This window comes from Nilaparvata lugens, chromosome 2 (genome assembly GCF_014356525.2).
Source record: "Nilaparvata lugens isolate BPH chromosome 2, ASM1435652v1, whole genome shotgun sequence".
Taxonomy (NCBI): domain Eukaryota; kingdom Metazoa; phylum Arthropoda; class Insecta; order Hemiptera; family Delphacidae; genus Nilaparvata; species Nilaparvata lugens.
The window spans coordinates 37,553,896-37,574,905 of NC_052505.1; the positions used below are offsets into that span (position 1 = coordinate 37,553,896).

The 21,010-nt window shown below is 34.3% G+C and overlaps 1 protein-coding gene across 1 annotated transcript in view; it reads left to right on the forward strand.

Moving 5' to 3' along the window:
- LOC111050791 (zinc finger protein 423 homolog) overlaps nucleotides 1–21,010 on the forward strand; it is a 179,291-nt gene that overhangs the window by 21,781 nt on the left and 136,500 nt on the right. Inside the window, exons 2-3 of the mRNA XM_039420065.1 lie at nucleotides 1,510–1,560; nucleotides 5,361–5,462. Of these exons, the coding sequence (XP_039275999.1) occupies nucleotides 1,510–1,560; nucleotides 5,361–5,462 (153 nt within the window). The remainder of the gene's footprint in view (nucleotides 1–1,509; nucleotides 1,561–5,360; nucleotides 5,463–21,010) is intronic.

The window sequence follows — 21,010 nt, forward strand, 5'->3', positions numbered from 1 at the left end:
ATGCATGAGCAGGATGGTTTGCACTGCACAGGATAAATACCCTATTTTTCCTCTTCTACTCTGAAAAATAAGATAAATATAAACGTGATGCTTATGCAGTTAGAGGGAGAGGAAAATAAGCATTGGATCCCCGTTCGTTTCCCTAGAACTGAACATTGAATTGTTATCATTCACTGATTTGATATACTAACCAATAAATTGCACAGCCAAGCCAATTGAGCTTTTGATATGACACCTATAATAGGCTTACGATCATTTTCCTATTACAAAAATACTCCACTCTAAACTCACGACTGGAGAATTCTCCAAATGGGAAATAACATATTCATCATACATCCACTTTTCCGGAATATTATTTCTATTCTACTAAGCTGTGTACAGACTTACGCGCCATAAACACACGCTGTACGCGTGTCAACTACTGTTGCTCTGAATTTTGATCGTGAAGAGTGAGTATTTGGAATAATTTATTTTTGCAATATTCTTTACTTTTGTTATGTGCAATGAGTTTGAGTTAATAAACACACATAAACTTCATATGTCAATTTCTCTCTTTATCAATGTGATTTGATTTTTTCTATGTAGGTTTCAAATCTGTAAAATATGGCTAGGTTATTACAAACTATTATTACAAGAGAATCATCTATTCTTAACTCTATTACATACCAGTTATTTATAGAATTTATTTCGAATGATAGTAAAATTTTATTTACTTAAGAGAAATTACAAGTAGAATTGAATAAGCCAGGTAGGCAACACAAACATTAAACTCCAATCGCAGGTTCGGAAATAGGAATCAGAGTTTATAATGGATTCCAGTGTTCCAATTATATAACTCCATGGCTCTGGAACATTAGAACTAACAGGACAGGGACAGGGAGAGTATAAATCCTGTGGGAATGGATTTCCTGCGCAAGAGTTGCTGTGTTTCAAAGATGGGTCAAGTGAGGAATTCAGAAATAAGAAAGAGAATAAGGATACTGAATGCTACAGCAGAGCAAATTGATAAGAAGGACCTTGTATGGTTGGTTCATACACAGAGGAAGAGAGATGAGAGGATATCAAATTGAAATGAGCCTGGAAGAAGAAGAATTGAAAGTCCACTCGAGTTCTGGAACATGCAGGTGTATACTGACTGCTATAGTTCACAGAAATCTTGTCCATTGGAATAACTGGAATAAATGGCAACAAACGGCTGGAGCTGTAGAATAAACTTGCTTATAATATAAAAAAATTCTTGTAAATGATGAACATTATATAAATTTATACGACAATATAAGAAATGCTTATATCCACCTGTTGCTAATAATGTTTCAAAACATTATTATTCTTATTCAAACATTATATTATACTTATTGGCCAAAAGAAATCATGAGTAATGCTTATATCCTGTTGCTAATAATGTTATATCCTAATAATGTTTCAAAACATTATTATTCTGAAAATAAGTCAGTTTCAAATTCTCAGTACTGTTGTTTCCATTTTAATTATAGTTTTTTCTCTCCACAGGAGATGAAGATGATTGGCCTGAAGGAAAACCCGAGACCGTCATCGGTGAAGGTAAAAATTTCAAATCCATGTTTCGAATTGCCAACATTTTCACACATTGATATAAAATTCTATTGCACCTCTAATAGTCATCTCAATCAATCGAAAGAACATAAGATTTTAGTCCAGTCAACGAAAGATTATAGAGGGAAAAGTCTGGAACACAATTTTCAACTCCACAGCTCTTCTAAGGATAGTAAAAGGATTAACATATCAAAAGTCCCCACCCCTACCCCTGTGCTAAAGGGTGGGAGTGGTTTGAAAGTATCATTTTTCCTTTTATCGCATATATCTCGGAAACTATGCATCTTATGAACATTTGTATTCTGTACAAACTTGAAGCGTACAAAATTACCAATAAGTTTTGTCCTTCACATGTTTGATGTACCAAGAATGTGCTAATCACGAGATTGTAGAGCATCAAATTATCTTCCATTTCATGTATAAATCGACTATTTCACGCATTCCCATACGACTGTTGCAGCAGTTTAGTTCTGAGTGTCAAATCTCAAGATTTGCAACAATTGACTTTGAATGGAAAAGACTAAGAAATTGTCAAAAAACCACTGATTTATTGATAATTAGAAAGACCGGTTTCGGTTATTACACCATTGTCAATCTCTGATAAAAAGATATCTGATAAGAGTTTATCAGAGATTGACAATGGTGTAATAACCGAAACCGGTCTTTCTAATTATCAATAAATCAGTGGTTTTTTGACAATTTCTTAGTCTTTTTCATTCAATATGAATAATTACCACAATATCAACTTCTCAACTACACAAAAAGTGACAATTGACTTTCTTCGAATATCACACTAATCTGTCATCACAAATTGGCAGTGTGCTTCAGTATGAACATTCATATTGAGTACCTATTGGAACGTCTGCGGAACTAAAAACAGGGGGTGTTTCTAAACTTCCTACTAAACAAAGACACTCAAAACAAGTACTGCTGCAACAGTCGTATGGGAATGCGTGAAATAGTCGATTTATAAATGAAATGAAAGATAATTTGATGCTCTACAATCTCGTGATTAGCACATTCTTGTTTCATGGATTGTTGAAAAGTTATAAAACTTAAATAGCAGACAAATGGAAGAAAAACTAATTTTTCGAAAATGCATCACTTTAGAACATAAATATCTCGAAAAGTATCGGATTTATCGAAAACCTCTACCAAACAAAACTTGTAGGAAATTTATTAAGCTTAATTTTTATGTAGTTGATTATGTCAATAGAACACATTGTTCCCAAGATATAAGCATGTAAGTAATGAAACTTAGGAAAATGCAACTTTCAAACCACCCTCATCCCTTCAGCACATGTGTAGGGGTTGGGTTTCTTGATATACTCACCTCCAAACTAGTCTCAACAAAGCTGCGAAGTCGTGAATTGTGTTCCAAACATTCCCTCCAAATTTCATTGTCAACTGATCTATTGTTGCTGAACAGAACGTTTCACTCTGAACACTAAAACTGCTGCAACAGTCGGAGGGAAAATAATGCGTGAAATAGTGAAAATATACATAAAATTGAAGATAATGTGATGCTCCATCAGCTCGTGATCAGCACGGAATTTTTTTATCAAGCGTTCAAAAATTATAAGGCCGAAAAGATGGAAAAATTGGAGGCAGAAGTGTTCTTTCAAAAAATGTCTCACCTTCAAGAGCGGATATCTCAGAAACTATGAGAGATATGGGAAAAATGTGAAGAACAAAAATAATTGGTTATTTTGTAAGCTTCTATTTTGCTCGGATTACAAATGTTCATTTTTTTTTGTGTAGTTGAGAAGTTGATATTGTGGTAATTATTCATATTGAATGAAAAAGACTAAGAAATTGTCAAAAAACCACTGATTTATTGATAATTAGAAAGACCGGTTTCGGTTATTACACCATTGTCAATCTCTGAACCGAAACCGGTTGTCTAATAACCGAAACCGGTCTTTCTAATTATCAATAAATCAGTGGTTTTTTGACAATTTCTTAGTCTTTTTCATTCAAAATGTTCATAAGATGCATAGTTTTCGATATATATGCGAAAAATGAAAAAATGGTATTTTCAAACCACCCCCACCCCTTTAGCACAGGGGTAGGGGTGAGGACTTTTGATATGTTAATCCTTTTACTATCCTTGAAAGAGCTGTGTAGTTGAAAATTGTGTTCCAAACTTTTCCCTCTACCTTTATTTGAGCATTCGTTGCCTGGACTATTTAGTCGTTCTCTCCGACATAGATTCCATTTTTTCAAATATAGCTTCCTCTGACTCACATGTATTTTATTAGTGTCACAGTGAGCCTAGTATAACTTCTTCTCCACTTCAAGGATTAGGTCTAACCTGTTCCGGTACCCAGGCCTTCCCACATCTCTTTCACTAGTATATCAGATTTTTATTAAATAAGAATTTATACAGTATTATCTTGATTTTGCAAACTAAATTCCAAAAAAGTAAACAATATTATTTTCTGAAGAATGTTCTGTGAATTTGAAGAAACTGTCAAGGAAAAAGCACGTGGAAAGCTCCTTCTTGGTAAGAAGATTAGCTTCCCTTCCAAGAAATCCCCGTCAAGCTTCTTCTCATCTCAGAAAAATATGTAAATGCTGAATGTAAGTGCTGCATCTTAGAAGCACCAGAGTTCAATATTGTATGAGGTGTGCCTAATGGATGTTTCTATTCCATTACACAATGTTGTTTATTAGAGTAACTTGAAATACTTAGAATAAAATATCATCGAGGTAATTAATGGATGAATGAACAAGTGTTCGATGTTGAGGTCAGGAGAATGTCATTGAACTCTATGATTTCAATTGAATGAAGTTGATTATGAGTTAAGTGAAGTTCAGTATATTGGACTTCCCAGGTTAGCCAGTAGTCGTTTTGTCATTCTTCCACCTGATCCCAAAACATTAAAAATACAAGATTGAAAACCTTACGGTAGAAGAACATCAATTTTTTATACATACCATTTCAAACTTCCAACACTAACTTACTTTTCGAAATAATTGTGAATTTTTCAAACATGCCTTTTTGAAACTCTGGGTTTACACCAAATATATTAACAAAATGTTTATAGCTTAATCCTTATAGATTCTATTTGATTGAACGGAACTTGACAAACACTTATGTTCATCATGTGTATGATAAGTTATGTTCAATCTCATAGAATCTATCAGGATTAAGTTATTAACATTTTATTTTATTTTAACGCAGCTGCGTTTACACCTAAGTTAATAACACGAGTTATTAACAAAAAGTTATTAACAAGGAATTTTCTGTTAAAAACACGAGTTATTAACTTTTGTTAAGAACATTTTTTGTCGATTCAGTCAAGTTGATAACTTTTGTTAATAACTCGTGTTATCAACTCCGGTGTAAACGCAGCTCAATATGATGTTAGTGACTTTTGTAATTAAAATTAGTTGATAACAAAAATGTTGAAAACTTGTGTTATTAACTCCGGTGTAAACGCAGCTTAACACTAACTCAATTTAGAACAAAAATTGGGGAATTACATCTGAAAATTTGATATTTTTTCGACATCTCCACAGTAGTGAAAATAGTTCGTGGTTATAATGATTCCGAAACGTTTCCTGAATATGCAAAGAAAAGTGTGTCTATCTATATAATAGTTGAGACGGTTTTAAGGCATTTCAAATAGAAATAAAGCAAAGATAACTCAGTGGTAGAGAAAATAATAATGAGTTATCAAATTAGCAAAGTGTGTCGTATTTTTCGTCACTGGAGCTTATTTCAAGGTGATAACAATTTGCTCGATCTTACAATTATGATGTTGGTGCTCTCTATTTTTCAGGTGAGGAGGTTGAAAACAAGGATCAAGAGGATGACGACGATGAAGCAGAAGATGCAGATGAGGAAGATGCGATCGCTCAAGGGACGCCACATTTTTCGACAGGTATGCGCATCCGTCAAAGTTGAAATTAAATTTAGAATAATTTTTGTCTATTCCACTGTCCATGAAGAACTGCTAGTTAATAATTACTCTAATACTTTACTAACTTTAACTTCTATTACTTTTAAAAAATTTTCAATAACTTCTGAATTTTATTTAAAAACTTAACTGTAGTTCCGTTACAAATAGCTAAAAAACGAATTAGTATAAATCATACACATCAACATATTAATGGCATTAATAAGTAGACATTCTATATTCGCATAATTGAAATTTGTTTATATCACTACATAATATCGGGCACCAAGCTTCGCTCTGTAGTACAAAAGCATGAAAGCATGGTTTATATTTATTTATTCATCGATACACAGAACACAATACTTTTAAATGATAAGATAAAGATAAGATATTTATTGACAATTGTTACTAGGCTCTTGCCTATGGTAACATTTACAAAAATTTACATAATAAAATTAAATTAAACTTGAGAAATAAATAATTATTTTCAGTTATGCATTGGTATTAATAATTACAAATATTGAAGAAAATAATATTGTACATATTGAGCCATCAACATCAACTAAAGTATTATCACATTAGCAAGTTGTTATTTGCATCCATGTGGAGTGAAACTTATCATGAAAGTATACCATGAAAAATTGAAGTTCATAATAAAATACAATAGAGGAAAGATGAAATAGGTGATAGAAAAACTATGAAGGTGGTCCCATTACAAAACATTGTGATCAGACTTTTAATAAAAAAAAGAGAAGTAATAATGAAACTGTGCATGAAATAGGAGCAATGAAATGAGAGCGTGAATGCACCAAACCCTGCCAATCATAATGACCTTATGCTAATTTATCATTTATTAATGACGACAGAAGCCTCGATTTGAGCAAATAGAAGCTTGGTGAGAAAATCAACTCAGGTGATAGATTGTTCCACAGTCGGGACGCTACTACAGTAAAAGAGGAGTTGTACATAACTGTGCGGAGAAGGACCAACAGATACAGCCCAAAACTTCTTCCCCGAATTTTGATGTATACACTATATATACGGTAGTCCAAAAAGTAGGTTATGTTCCATCTCATAGAATCTATCAGGATTAAGTTATTAACATTTTATTTTATTTCAACGCAGCTGCGTTTACACCTAAGTTAATAACACGAGTTATTAACAAAAAGTTATTAACAAGGAATTTTCTGTTAAAAACACGAGTTATTAACTTTTGTTAAGAGAAATTTTTGTTGATTCAGTCAAGTTGATAACTTTTGTTAATAACTCGTATTTTCAACTCCGGTGTAAACGCAGCTCAATATGATGTTAGTGACTTTTGTAATTAAATTAGTTGATAACAAAAATGTTGAAAACTTGTGTTATTAACTCCGGTGTAAACGCAGCTTAACACCAACTCAATTTAGAACAAAAATTGGAGAATTACATCTGAAAATTTGATTTTTTTCGACATCTTTCACAGTAGTGAAAATAGTTCGTGGTTATAATGATTCCGAAACGTTTCCTGAATATGCAAAGAAAAGTGTGTCTATCTATATAATAGTTGAGACGGTTTTAAGGCATTTCAAATAGAAATAAAGCAAAGATAACTCAGTGGTAGAGAAAATAATAATGAGTTATCAAATTAGCAAAGTGTGTCGTATTTTTCGTCACTGGAGCTTATTTCAAGGTGATAACAATTTGCTCGATCTTACAATTATGATGTTGGTGCTCTCTATTTTTCAGGTGAGGAGGTTGAAAACAAGGATCAAGAGGATGACGACGATGAAGGAGAAGATGCAGAAGAGGAAGATGCGATCGCTCAAGGGACGCCACATTTTTCGACAGGTATGCGCGCATCCGTCAAAGTTGAAATTGAATTGAGAATAATTTTTGTCTATTCCACTGTCCATGAAGAACTGCTAGTTAATAATTACTCTATTACTTTACTAACTTTAACTTCTATTACTTTAATAATTACTTTTAAAAAACTTTCAATAACTTCTGAATTTTATTTAAAAACTTAACTGTAGTTTCGTTACAAATAGCTAAAAAACGAATTAGTATAAATCATACACATCAACATATTAATGGCATTAATAAGTAGACATTCTATATTCGCATAATTGAAATTTGTTTATATCACTACATAATATCGGGGCACCAAGCTTCGCTCTGTAGTACAAAAGCATGAAAGCATGGTTTATATTTATTTATTCATCGATACACAGAACACAATACTTTTAAATAATTGGAGAAGGACCAACAGATACAGCCCAAAACTTCTTCCCCGAATTTTGATGTATACACTATAAATACGGTAGTCCAAAAAGTAGGTTATGTTCCATGCACTTATGAATAATCTAATTATAATAATTTAAATTATTTAAATTTAATTTGCAGTCTAAACATTTGAAAACAGAAAAGTTCGAATTTGGATTTTTCACGAACCAAATTGAATAATAAAAAAAAACACTCACTAATCATTTGAAACTGTAAAATAATGATCAACTTTACACATTTTGATATAGGTACTTCAATTTAGAATGATATACTATGTTTGCTTTGTTAATATAAATGAATAAAACATAATTGATCTTGAAAAAATCATAATTATCGTTGCTTATGTCAACGAATCAGATATAAAATTGAAGTTTCTTGCCAGACTTCTCGTGAGATCAACTGCTGAACATAATTCCGTCTCACTCCCACACACGCACTCGCATCTTCAATTATCATATAAATGATACTATCATTATCCTTTTCATATAAATACATACTTACATACACAAATTGCTCGCTTAATATAATAGGGAATAATCATTGAGTTTTAAAAATTTTGGAATGTATAATTTTTATAATTTTACAATCAATGAACGTTGAAAAATTGCAAAAATTCCCAAAAACTTGCTTAATAATATAATAGGGGATAATCATTGAGTTTTATAAATTTTGGAACGAATAATTTTTATAATTTTAGAATCAATGATCGTTAATAAATTGCAAAAATTCCTGCAATGTCAAAAGTTCTATGTGCATTATTACATATAGGCTATTCTGATGTATATTTTTATCAGTATACTTATATGATGTATATTCTGAGTAATTTAGCTAAAATAACTGACAAATTGATAAAGAAACGCTTCTTTGATTATATAATTAAATATGATATTCTTGAAACAAATCAATTCGGTTTTCAGACAAACAAAGGTACAGAAGATGAACTAAGTCATTTTTTGAAGTTGATAATTGACAGTATGAACAGAAATAAAAAGACAATAGCTGTTTCACTTGATCTATCGAAGGCTTTCGATACGGTTCCCCATGATAATTTATTAAAAAAAATAGAAAATCTAGGAATAAGAGGCATTGCTCTTGATTTGTTAAAAAGCTATTTGTGTGATAGGTCGCAAACTCTTTTATTAAACAATTTACGTATATTCATGTGAGAGTGTGTGCGGTTACCCCCTTTTGGATTGCCTAAAGGAACAGTTTTATCCCCGCTCCTTTTTCTTTTGTATGTAAATGATCTTCTTAAACTTAGTCTTGATAATGGTAAAATAGTTTCTTTTGCTGATGATACAGCCATAATTTTTTCGCATGAGAGTTGGACCAATGTTTTTAAAGTTGCTGAGGATGACATAAATATAGTCAAAAAATGGTTGGACTCAAATATCTTTAGTCTTAATATTTCAAAAACCAAATTCATGAATTTTGCTGCAAATGCAGGTGCTCAACCAAATGCAAAATTTAGAATGAAGCTGCATTTGAACTGTACAGACACTCTAACTTGTGAAACTCTGAACTGACCTATTGAAAAAGTTAATGAAATTAAATATCTGGGTGTAATAATAGACGAATATTTGAGGTGGAGTCCACACATAACTTTCCTTTGAAATAAACTAAAATATGCAAACTATAAATTTTACAAAATTAACAACATTTTTAACTTGAAAAGTCTTAGGATGATATACTATGCTTTTGTACAGTCTTTAATTCAATATGGTTTAGTTGTATGGGGTGGAGCCTATAACACTCACCTTCTTAATTTATTTTTGATTCAAAAGTACATAATTAAGACAATTTTTAAAAAAACCTAGGTTATATTCAAGTGAATCCCTCTTTGTTGAATTTAATGTAATGACAATAAGGCAACTTTATTTTAAAAGATTTCTTAAACATATTGTTAAAAACAAAGATACATTTATCAGAACTGATAAACTGTTTTATAACTTAAGACCAGACACATCTTCGAAATATATTATCCACGATTCAGAGTTGAGCTTTATAAGAAGACAGATCATGTATATGAGCACTAGATTTATAAATATTTCACCATTTGATTTTGAATTAAAAGTCCGAGATGGATCGAATGATTGATACTTGGATTAAGGAGATGTTCTTTTTTCACTGGGAGCGGAATGGTGGTAGTGTCAATTTGATTTGTCTTTTTTTCTCATTAAATTTTGTTTTTCATTAGTTTTTTAGCTATCTATGTATTTACTCGTTTATTCTTTTTAGTTGATCCACTTTTTTCAAGCTTTTGTTTTTATTTATTTATAGAAATACTCCCACCAGCGGGCAAGATGTTTTTTCTTTTGCTGGTGGTGCCTAAAAAATTCTTCTTTTATCTTAGTTTTTTATCATTAGTCAAGTTCTATTCTATGTTATTTCTCAATTCAAGATATTGTGTTTTTGTTAGACTTGTCTATTTCAAATTTTTGTAATGTATGAATTTTTTGGCAAATAAAAAAACTTCAATTTCAATATTTCAATAGAGATTATCGTTCCAATTACTGAGAATTCATTTATATAATAATTAGTTGATTGAGTAGAGATGAGTTCACGGCACATAACTTCTTATGAAAAAAATCAAACAATATGAATCTTATTTGTGTTAAATTTAGGGTCCATCCCGATTATATTGTATTTTTATCCTTATAAATCATGTACCGCACCTCTTTGTCATGATATGTAACCTTCTGACTTATATGCTATATAATTTAGAGTCGAGAGTAAATAATATTCCTGTTGAATAATTTTTGCCGCGATTGAAGTATGTTCCTGGGAAAATGATCGAGTATATGCAATATAAATGTCGATATAAACACTTAAGATATATGGATACACTTATAATATATGGATCATAAGTGTAAATTCCATTCACTCGTGATCTAAGACAATAGCTGGAGTCTGGTTTCTTAAAGCATGGAAATATAGGCTACCAGTTGAGAAAAGTTGCACAAAGATACGCTGAAGCATTAGTTGAAGTATCACCTTTGCTTGCGGACGAAATAATTTAGTGGGAGGAGTTGCAGTAGCGGGAGACAAATTTTCAGGCTGTCAGAGATTGCACTCGCCGAAAAGCAACAGACAATATTTTGCGCCGCACTAGCGCGAATTAATCTGCGCTCCTGAGCAAGAGTAACAACTCTCCCAGGGAAAGAGACAAGATACGTATTCTAGTTGGCGAGCGCATGACAACGCCAAGATAGACGTACAAACAGTTCTCACAAGGAAATCGTCATGATAATGAAGTTACTCGAGGGGCAACAATGATAAAAACAAAAAGAACAAGAAGAAAGGAAGTACAGAAGACGGAAGCGAATGATGATGAAGTTCTCGGCATGAAGTTGTTTGTGTCCGATAAGAGACAAAGCAGAAGACAAAGAAGAAGTCGGAAAAGAAGAAGATAACCAATGTTAATCATAAGAAGGATAAGTAAAGAACGCACGAGTGACTGTAATTCAGTTGCTCGTCTTCATTTGAACAATCCTTCTTCGCCGTATCTTGCTCTCTTTTCTCTTGTATTGCGGTGCGGTGATATTTGATAATAGCTTTTGGCAACGGAGCTCTCTCAAAAATATTCTCTCCAATTCGGTTCCAAATCCAGGACTCATATCTGTGGAAAGCTTTTTTGTGTTGCAACTCCAGCAATGGTTTCAATTCTAATAAGTTTGTAGATACTGAATACCATGTTATTGATTATAAAGAAATCTGCCAATCTTAGGATTAGGATTCTGATGACTGACTCTGACTCTGTCAATGGGAATGCAAACAAGAATTTTAATAGAAATGAATATAATTTTCATATAATATTAAATTACTATCTTCACATGATTCAATGGCATTGCATTTATAAAGTAATCCAAATTCCAATCTAATTCTATTTTCTTATTTTTTCACTCAATATCTATCCCATGAAAAATATTGTTTTTAAGCCATATCAACTCATCAACACCCAAGTGCCTCAATTTATCACATTAATGAACCTCTAACAATTAACCAACCTAGTTAATTCATGATGTCGATCAATAGCTTGGTACTTTCCTTTCCTTGGTACTTCAATACTTTGTGACATTTATGTTTTCATGATTTCACTTATTTATTATCCCGTTTGTTGCTGGTCTTTTCAATTACAGCAGTTGAGTCATTTTATGTCTGACCCAGTAGTTATCAGTAGAAAACTGGATTCGATTCCACCACCACTACCACCATTTCTATTGGACTAATCCTGTTATTTAGCTTGGGCTGAACACCTTGCTAAATATAAAATTCTGATGAACTCTACATTACTAGTATCCGCTGTAGTTAGGTCTGGCTGCCATCGATACGCCAATCCAATCAACCCATCAGAGAACATTCTGTGTTCGGAATCGGTGTGTTGAAATCAACAAAATTTAGACAACTGTCTACTAACGTTGATAGAAAGATGCATTTTCGGGATGTTCGATGTTTTTGAACGGGTAGTGTTATAGTCCGCTAGACAGCTGATTTATGATGATGAAAAACAATCAACTTGAGTTGATCAATTCCATTACCCAATGTTTGTTAGGTTGATCGAACTTTGTAGACCAAGAATTTTACCCTTAAAGTGTCAACGATTCTCTGTAGATCAATACAATTAGATCAAGAATCATTATTATATTATGAATCTCCATGTTCAACCTCCAACGGATTTTTTATTATTGAATCACTGGAATTCCATTCTAGCTCCCGAAAATACTTTGATATGGGTCAACTGCAATGGCTCAACTACTGCTTGAAACTACAAGTTTGCCCCTAAAACTGTAGTCGACATGTTATTTTTCAAGGAGTTCTTCTCCGAACTTAGTCTAAGACTCTGGTGTGCCGTTCTCGGGGAAGAAAGAGTAGGCAAGTGCGACTGAGAGCAAGTTCATTCGACAGAGCTCCTTACATAGAGTTCCCCTGGGGGTGGGTGGTGGGTGGCTTGTTGGCAAGTGGGGGTTGGGGGTCAGAGGGGGGGGATAATACAAAAGAAGACGGTGATTTCTCGGCTAAGAGGGTCCCGGAGGCCGCGATTGCCAGAGTAGAGCATTAATCACTGTGGGCCGCGCTCCGGTCTGCAGGGACACATTCCCGTTGCTATGACGATGTGACGACGACGACGACGGCGAAAGACGAAGGAGACGAAAAGAGACGTGAAGCAGACAAGAATGAAGGAATAAGGCGACAACCGATTGCCCGAATTATCCCCCATAATCATCATAGTCATATCATTTCGGCAAAAGGAAATATTATTACCGACCCTTTTCTTCTTGTGTATATTAAGCTCTACCCCCTTTCCTCACTACATCCACTGCGGTCTCACTGCAATAATGAAATGAGTTTTAATCGTCAAGGGAGTCGATCCCCAGACCATTCGGGACATCACCGATCAAAATCCCCTTTCTCTCTTCTAGTTCGATCTCTTTTTCTCCTGCTTTCTAAGACGACAATCTTCTATTTTCATCTCTCTCTGTCGAACACCCGCCTGCTACCAAAGACGACAATCTAAGCTCCTTCTCTTATCTGTTCTTTTCCATTTGACAGAGTTTGAAGTCAAGAGGTGGGAGTGAACTTGGAAGAAATTAGGACATCTGCTAAACCCAACATGACAATATGAATCAAATTTGAATTCGTTAGTGCATTTTTTGGATACTAAATCCTAGTTTCTATATCTTCTTCGTTCGATTAATCAGTTGAATGAGAATTATTGTGTCTGGCGTGAATAATAATAATATAGATCAGAGAGAAAAGCAAGTTTTTATACACTAAAATACATGTTAATGATCATCGAATGTTGAGTAACACGTCCTTATTCTACGATTTCTATGAGAATTGGAATAAGGAACAGTTGTTATATTAACAAATATTCAGATTGCTGTTTTTCAAGATTCATGGTTAATGTGATGATTAAAGTCTTGTACAACAAAAAAAGTATCATCCAGCTCTAGAAAAGAGTTGCGAATGGATGAAATGCAAATTATGGTTTGAAACAGGAAACAATTTGAAAATTGAGAATATTGATGAATTGTATCAATATAGTAATGCTACAATGTGCTAGTTTTCAATAATTTTGAATGAATACTACTGTGAGAGTAGCTAATCTACTCTGATGAATCGTGCTTCAATCATAATTCAAAAGCAAAGTACACTATACTATTATAATACGGTCTCCAAACACTTTTCAAATTTCGAATTTGAACTTTGGGACATCATCTCCTTCTATCACTATTTTATGGCTCCTAAGAAAAGTAAAGAGAAAAAGTAACGTCGAAGAAGAGAGGTTGCTGTGAGGTTGCGATATGCACTCCTTAATCCGGCCCACTCCGAATCCAAATTAGGAGCGTGCTCCTGCAATCTTTCCCTCCCCAAGACTTCCAAGCTGACAGTCATTTCCCCACTGACTTTCATCTTTTCCTTCCACACTCAACTCCTACAAGAAGGTGAACAGAGTATTAAAACATAACTCCCCTCCATCATTTGACTTTTCACGTACCTCCTACCGAGTAGGTAGTTTCTTTCAAGAAAAAAAACATTTCTTCCATTTGGAGACACTCGCTGTCTTCAATTACTAACTCATCTGTATACCCTTTCCCAGGAGTTTCATGCGTTCTTAGATCATCGACCGGCTAGTCTTCTATCGAGATTTGAAGATTAGAATAAAAAATTCAGTGAGATTTGGATAGGTAATTCAACTATGAAGCAGTATAAAGTTATTATCATGCGACTGATAATTTTTGCCTAGTGTAGGCTTTCTAAACTTTCTCTGTACTGGAGCTTGAGAATATTCTTGAATCAAATTTATGAATCTATTGCTAATTGCAAGTTATTGTTAGAAGCATGTTTATGATTTTTGTTTTCAAAATTGTTTACAAACAGTGAAAACAAAAATCATAAACATGCTTCTAACAATAACTTGCAATTAGCAACTTTCACAGCAGTAAGTTACAATAAGCAAGTTTCACAGCTATCAAATTTATTATCCAATAACATAGACTAAGTGAAAAATGAAACAGTAAGACATTGTAAAATCATGAACATTCCACATTATTTGGATCCACTGCTATTCATGAAGTTTTAAAAATTGATTTATCAATTCTTCGTTTTCCCATGACAATGCATGTAATGAGTGATTCACAACATGAATACCAATTACAATTTGGAACGCAAGTAGATACACGATAAAAAATAATAGACAAGATAAACTCTTGTAATCGAACTAAATTGGATCTCTTTTTAAGGTGGGGAATATACGAGAATAATAAAGTATTTAACTTCTAATGTTCAATTTTTGCCAAAATGTATGTTTCACATGCAGTCACTAAGTGTGTATATGCATTTAATAAGGCAAAAAAATAACTCACTATATCATTTTTATCAAGTAAGGACAGGAAAAATAGCTTATTAATCTTCAGACTAAATAAGTACAGTATTGACAAACAAAAAAAATGTTTCCAGAAATACTTGAAAAGTGCACTCACTAACAACGATTGACGAATCGGTGTTTGCCAATAGTGTGGGTGTCCTCCACCCCTAACAGCCTCCTCCCCTCACTGCCGCTCACACTCGTCATGCATGCAAAAGGCCTTCGTCAGCATCAGCGTGTGCATACATTTATAAAAGGTGTTGCGAGCTTTTCCATGTTCGATGTCTGTCCGCGGATTGGACATTTTCACGTCTCCACACGAATAATGCAATTTAAAGTTGGGCTTGCCTTGCCCAAGTCCCGTCCACTGACTACTTTTCCATTAATTAAGTTCGGTGTGCCAACGCTCAGGCTTGGATAGCTGCTGACGACAATAGCCTTTAACTTCATTCGTTCACTCATTCACTCACTCCCTCACACTTTCTCTTACACACTCTCACTCTATCCTACTCTCTCACTTCCTCCCACCATCCCACTGACCGCCGGTGTTCTTCATTAGTCACCTTCGCTCACACACCCACTGAACCAAAAGACTTCTGTCAACCTTTATTCAATTTTTGGCTATTGCCTTCCAGTATCAGATTTTGCTGATGAAGTTTTTGACATTCCTGGCTTTCGAAAAATAACTTGGTTGTGATAAGGGAATATGTAAGATATCGTAGTTCAAATGATAAGAAATTAGGTATGTTGGATTTAGATCGCTTTATTTATTAATCAATTTTATGAAGCGAACAGATCCGATATTTTGAAAATGTTGAAAAAAACAATTACACAGAACTTCTTCCATTTCCTCAATTCGTCATTCGTGAGTACAATAATTATTCAAGTTGAGAAATTTTTAATCTCAATTCCTCTTATTCTCAAATCTTGTAGAGTTGCATCTGTATTACATTTTGATCGTTATCCATAATTCTGAAAGTATTGTTTTCTTCCTCGCCCTTCTCTACATGTGATCTCTTGAGGTATTCCTTGTTTCTTCTTACAGAGAAGCTATCATTGATGGAATTCATGGTTTTCTTCTACAGTCCACACCGAATCTGTAATCATACTTTCAACGCCCGGTTATTTTGTATCATACTTTGTTCTAACTTGAATGTAATATAAATTTTATCATGTAAGATTTTCTATCCAATTGTGTGTACTTTTAAAATTATGACTCACCTATTGCTCTTGTAGTAGTCTGATGGTTAATAAAATGAATCTTGAATCTTGAATCTTCTACGAAAATGTCTTACTCATTACTAAGAAATTCCATTAGAAGTTCAATAAACATAATCTATTGGTATCATTTGATTCTTTTCCAGTTCTGTAGTTTCTGAACTGATGTATCTTATTGTTATTAATTCCACAGGATATGTTATTCATAATTGATTTGCTGTAGTCGAGTGAAATACTAACTTTATAATTCAGAGGCCCGGCTTCAAATCCGGGCAATATATTTTTCTGGCGCCACTCCCGTGTTTCGGATGGGCACGTGAGGCTGTCAGTCGCGGCTGCCTAATTACAGTTGTTAGTTCATGACAGAGGCATGAAAACTCTGACACTAAACCTGAGCCAGCCAGGTCACTCGATATTATTATTATTATTATTGATTAATCTTTGACTTTCCAATGAGGTGTCTCGAAATCAAAGAATTTCAAAGACGAAGAGCCTTTCTGTAACTTTCAAACCAGGAAATAGTTTAATTGAATCTTCTCAATTACATTTATTTCGTATTATAATTTCAATTGCCTCAATTGAAATTATTGTCAATATTCGAACTCAATCATTTGTTCAAGTATGGATGAGAAGCGAATAAGTGGAAACAGAATAGATACAATTATTGGCCAGTGTGGCATTCACTAGTGGCTCAGATGGAGGCGAGCAGCCAACGTGGAGTGGAGTTGTACAGTCGCTGTTTTTTGCGGGTCGCTTTGGCTGTGTGCTGAACAGAGGGTGGGGTGAGGATGGTAAGGGTTGACGGTTGGGGGGGAACGAGGATCGCTGCTGTCGAAGACTGTACTCGGGGAATTCCCGTGGGATCCGCGGCACTACTGGGAAATGAGGCGAAATGAGGGAAGGGTGGTGGGATCCCCTGGGATCCTGCTCCGGGAAAACTGCTTCCCCCATTCCCCCTCGGCTTCAACATTCTACACAGAAGCAGACACAAAAAACTCTGATTAGTTCCAACTCTCCAGAGGAATAAACTTACCTTGCCTCTACCACTCTCCACTTTACTACCACTCCCCCCTTCCGACAACCCCCTTTTACTTACTTCTGTTTTTATATTACGTCATTTCTTGCTGCTTTGCATTCAGCTTACCTTACCCGACCGAGTCTTCTAGCCTTTCTCCGCCAGAACCTCGTTCGCTTAAAACCTCTCTCCCCTCCCTCCACCATCACCTTCTACATCTTGCTGCTCTGCATCATTCTCTTATCTCTCCTTCTCCTCCTCTTTCCTTTCACTCCCTATGATATTATTTCAACATTATTATTTCTCTCTCGCTCATTTCTAGTAGCTCTCGTGCCACATTTTATGTCGCTCCGAAAAACTTCTCTCGATAAAATCATCATTTGGAAGGAGTGTAACTGTGATCTTCATTTCAATAATACATTGAAAAAGAACAGTGAAGTTTCATTCAAGGTTTCAATGTGAAGAGGATGGATGATCATGAATAGTTCTCGTTTGAGAATCAATAGTTCCATTGACTCTGAATTTCAAAGGTGTTCATTTAAGTTGAGAAGGAAAGAACTATCAAGCCTCATCTAGCTGTACAATAAAAGCTCTTACTATCATGATAATCAATCAATCCATCAATTCTATTCAGTCAGAAGGTAAATAAGGCCACGTCAAAACACATTAATTTATTGAATCATTATAATCCTTAATGAGCTACAACTATAAACGTTCTGGTTATAATATTAATATTATTCCTAATGATCATCCAAGGTCAATTGATAATCCATCCTATCCACCTCAATTTTATACTCGTCTGTAGAATAAAAGGGACTCATTAATAACAATCTCCTCAAAACACGAAAAAATGCGGGTATGAAATGGCACGTTTATCATTGAGAAGAGAATTTCTCAATTCTTGATTTTTCCCAGGAAATTTCATTAATCAGAGATTATTTTATGCCATTGCCATTGCACTGATAGACTCAAAGCTTCTTCCATGTTTGCATTCCCCAATTAGAACTTGAACTATCCACTTTGCTAATTGACTCAATAACGACAAATCAGATGTACTCTACATTTTTCTAAAAGCACTTCTGTCTTGTGGTTGGGTCGAATCCAAAATTGAATTTAAGGTATTTAGGAATGGTGAAGCGAAAACTACATGCATTCCGCATCCCTCTAGTCATATTAGAAGTTTTCTTTATTTCCTATCAATTTCACAAATTCACACGGGTTTAGTAATCCACTTGTAATTTTGTGATTGTAGCAAACTTTGTTCTGTTTTTTTTATGGAAAACTTCTTACCAACTTCTCACAGGGATGAAGGATGAAGCCTTACGGTTGTCGCTTGTGCAGAAACCGGTTTTAGAACTGTGCTCAACACACATATTGATCATGCTTACATCTTACCTGTCTATAATTCACTGGTGGGAGTCCATTTGAATCGGTCCTTTGGGAACCGGTAGAGTCCATCTGTCTTTGAATGGAAGATATCCCGGATTAGAAAATAATTTATGAAATTTGTTTGGAGGCGGTGTTATTAGAAGCGCCGATAATCCAGCGCTTAGGCTGTGCCACGGTACAGGAAGGTGCTGCGGGTTGCAGCGCTCTGCTAGGTAGGCGGCGAGTGCTAGAGAGAGTATCATCAATTGCAGCGAGGGGCGCGGATACCTTCCTTTTGGGGATTAGCCAAACGACCTCTGAAGCTGCTGCTAGCACCTGGTGCATCTCTTACACGCACTGCATTTGTCTGCCGCTAATCGATTAATCCGGCCGCCTGCTCGTCCCATCAACCTCCTCACACACTCACTTGTCTTATAACTTTGATTATCAATATCCTAATCAAAATTCTCGACTCCGGGCTACTCTAAGCATATTATAATAATGTCGTGGCACCGAGCTTCGCTTCGGAGTACAGGAGCATAGCAGCACAGCAGCATAGAAGCATAGTTTATATTTTATTTATTGATACACATAACACAATTCTTTCAATTGATTGGGGAAGGACCAACTGGCACAGCACAAAACTGTTTCTTCCCCGAATTTTTGGCAATAAAAGCTCCACTATCTCACTAAACTATTCTCCTCAGCAAAAAACAACCTCTACTACTCTGAAACTCTGAACACTCTCCTGCTTTAAACAGTTCTCAACCCCACTCTTGGGTTGTTTTTCTTCTCTTTTTTCAGTGATTACTATATACTATAAATACGGTATTCCAAAAAGTAGGTTATGTTCCATACACTTTTGAATTCCAATTTTCAGTCCAAACATTTGAAAGCAGATAAGTTCAAATTCAGATTTTTTAAAAACCAACTTGAATAACAAAATAACACTCACTAATCACTTGAAACTGTAAAATAATGATTAACTTTGGAATTGTTGATATAGGTACTTCAATTTAAATAAGAAAATAATGGATAAATCATATCGTTGGTCATTTCAACAAATCAGATGATGTTGATCTAGTCGGTTCATCTACAATTGCCAGATAATACTTCTCGTGAGATCCGTTGATTGATTGCAACAGTTCAACAGCTGAACATAATTCTGTCCACTCCCACACAGGAACTCACATCTTCCATTATCGACAAACGACGTCTGTTTTTCAAATTGACAAATTATCGTCTGTTTTTCAAGGATGAATAATTATTATCCTTTTCATGTCCATCAGCGAGTTTTCACAGGAATGAAACCATGTGCAAATGAATTTTTATATCAAGGACCTCCTATATTACAAATTTCATAAACATCATTAGAGCTGTTTTCGAGATCCGTTGTACATAAATACATACCAATATACCCATATACCCAAATATATAAATATATACAGAAATCGTTCGCTCAATATAATATGATATCCACAATATAGAAAATAATAATAGGTGCTTACTTTTTCTTAGGGTTACTGAAATTTTTGAAACACAATAGAATATATAAACTACCCTTTCTATTTTATCAAATCACAACAAGTATCACATCAGAGCCATTTTCAAGTGTCAATCAAGAGTATACTGTAATATTTTTATTTACACTTGGAAAGGCTCTGATGAGTTGATACTAGTTATGAATTGAGAAAGTAACAAGAATACTTCATAACTTATATTTTGTTTCAAAGATATGGATGCTAGTTCATGGTTATCAAGAGTCAATAATGATACTCTATTGCCGGAACAGTATCCCACTCAAATTCTCTGTTGGTGAATTAGACTTTTTTATCAATATACGACCAAGCAACAACTGCTGAAGTCTGATAGGATAGATCTTTTCATATCCCATTACTATTTTTCATGAATAGTAGTAGATAAAGTATCAAATATCTCCAATTTAAAAATAATTTTTGATTCATTACCTGGTTAATACCAGGAGTATCAAATGAAATTGGCGTCCATTGATGTCAGCTTGTGTTTTCGAACAATATCATACACACACACATATATATATATATATATATAAGCGAAATGGCACTGATTCATTCGCTCACTCACTTATTCATTCATAATCAACAGAACTGAAAATCTAGTATTATAATATAATCGACTCATTCAGGAACATCCAATTTGTTACGTATACTAACTTTATGTTGTATGCTTGAATGATTGGATGGAAGGTTATTTTAGTATACAGGATGATTCACATAAGGTTCAACAATAGGTAACTTGTTAACCGTTCATTTTACAGAGACA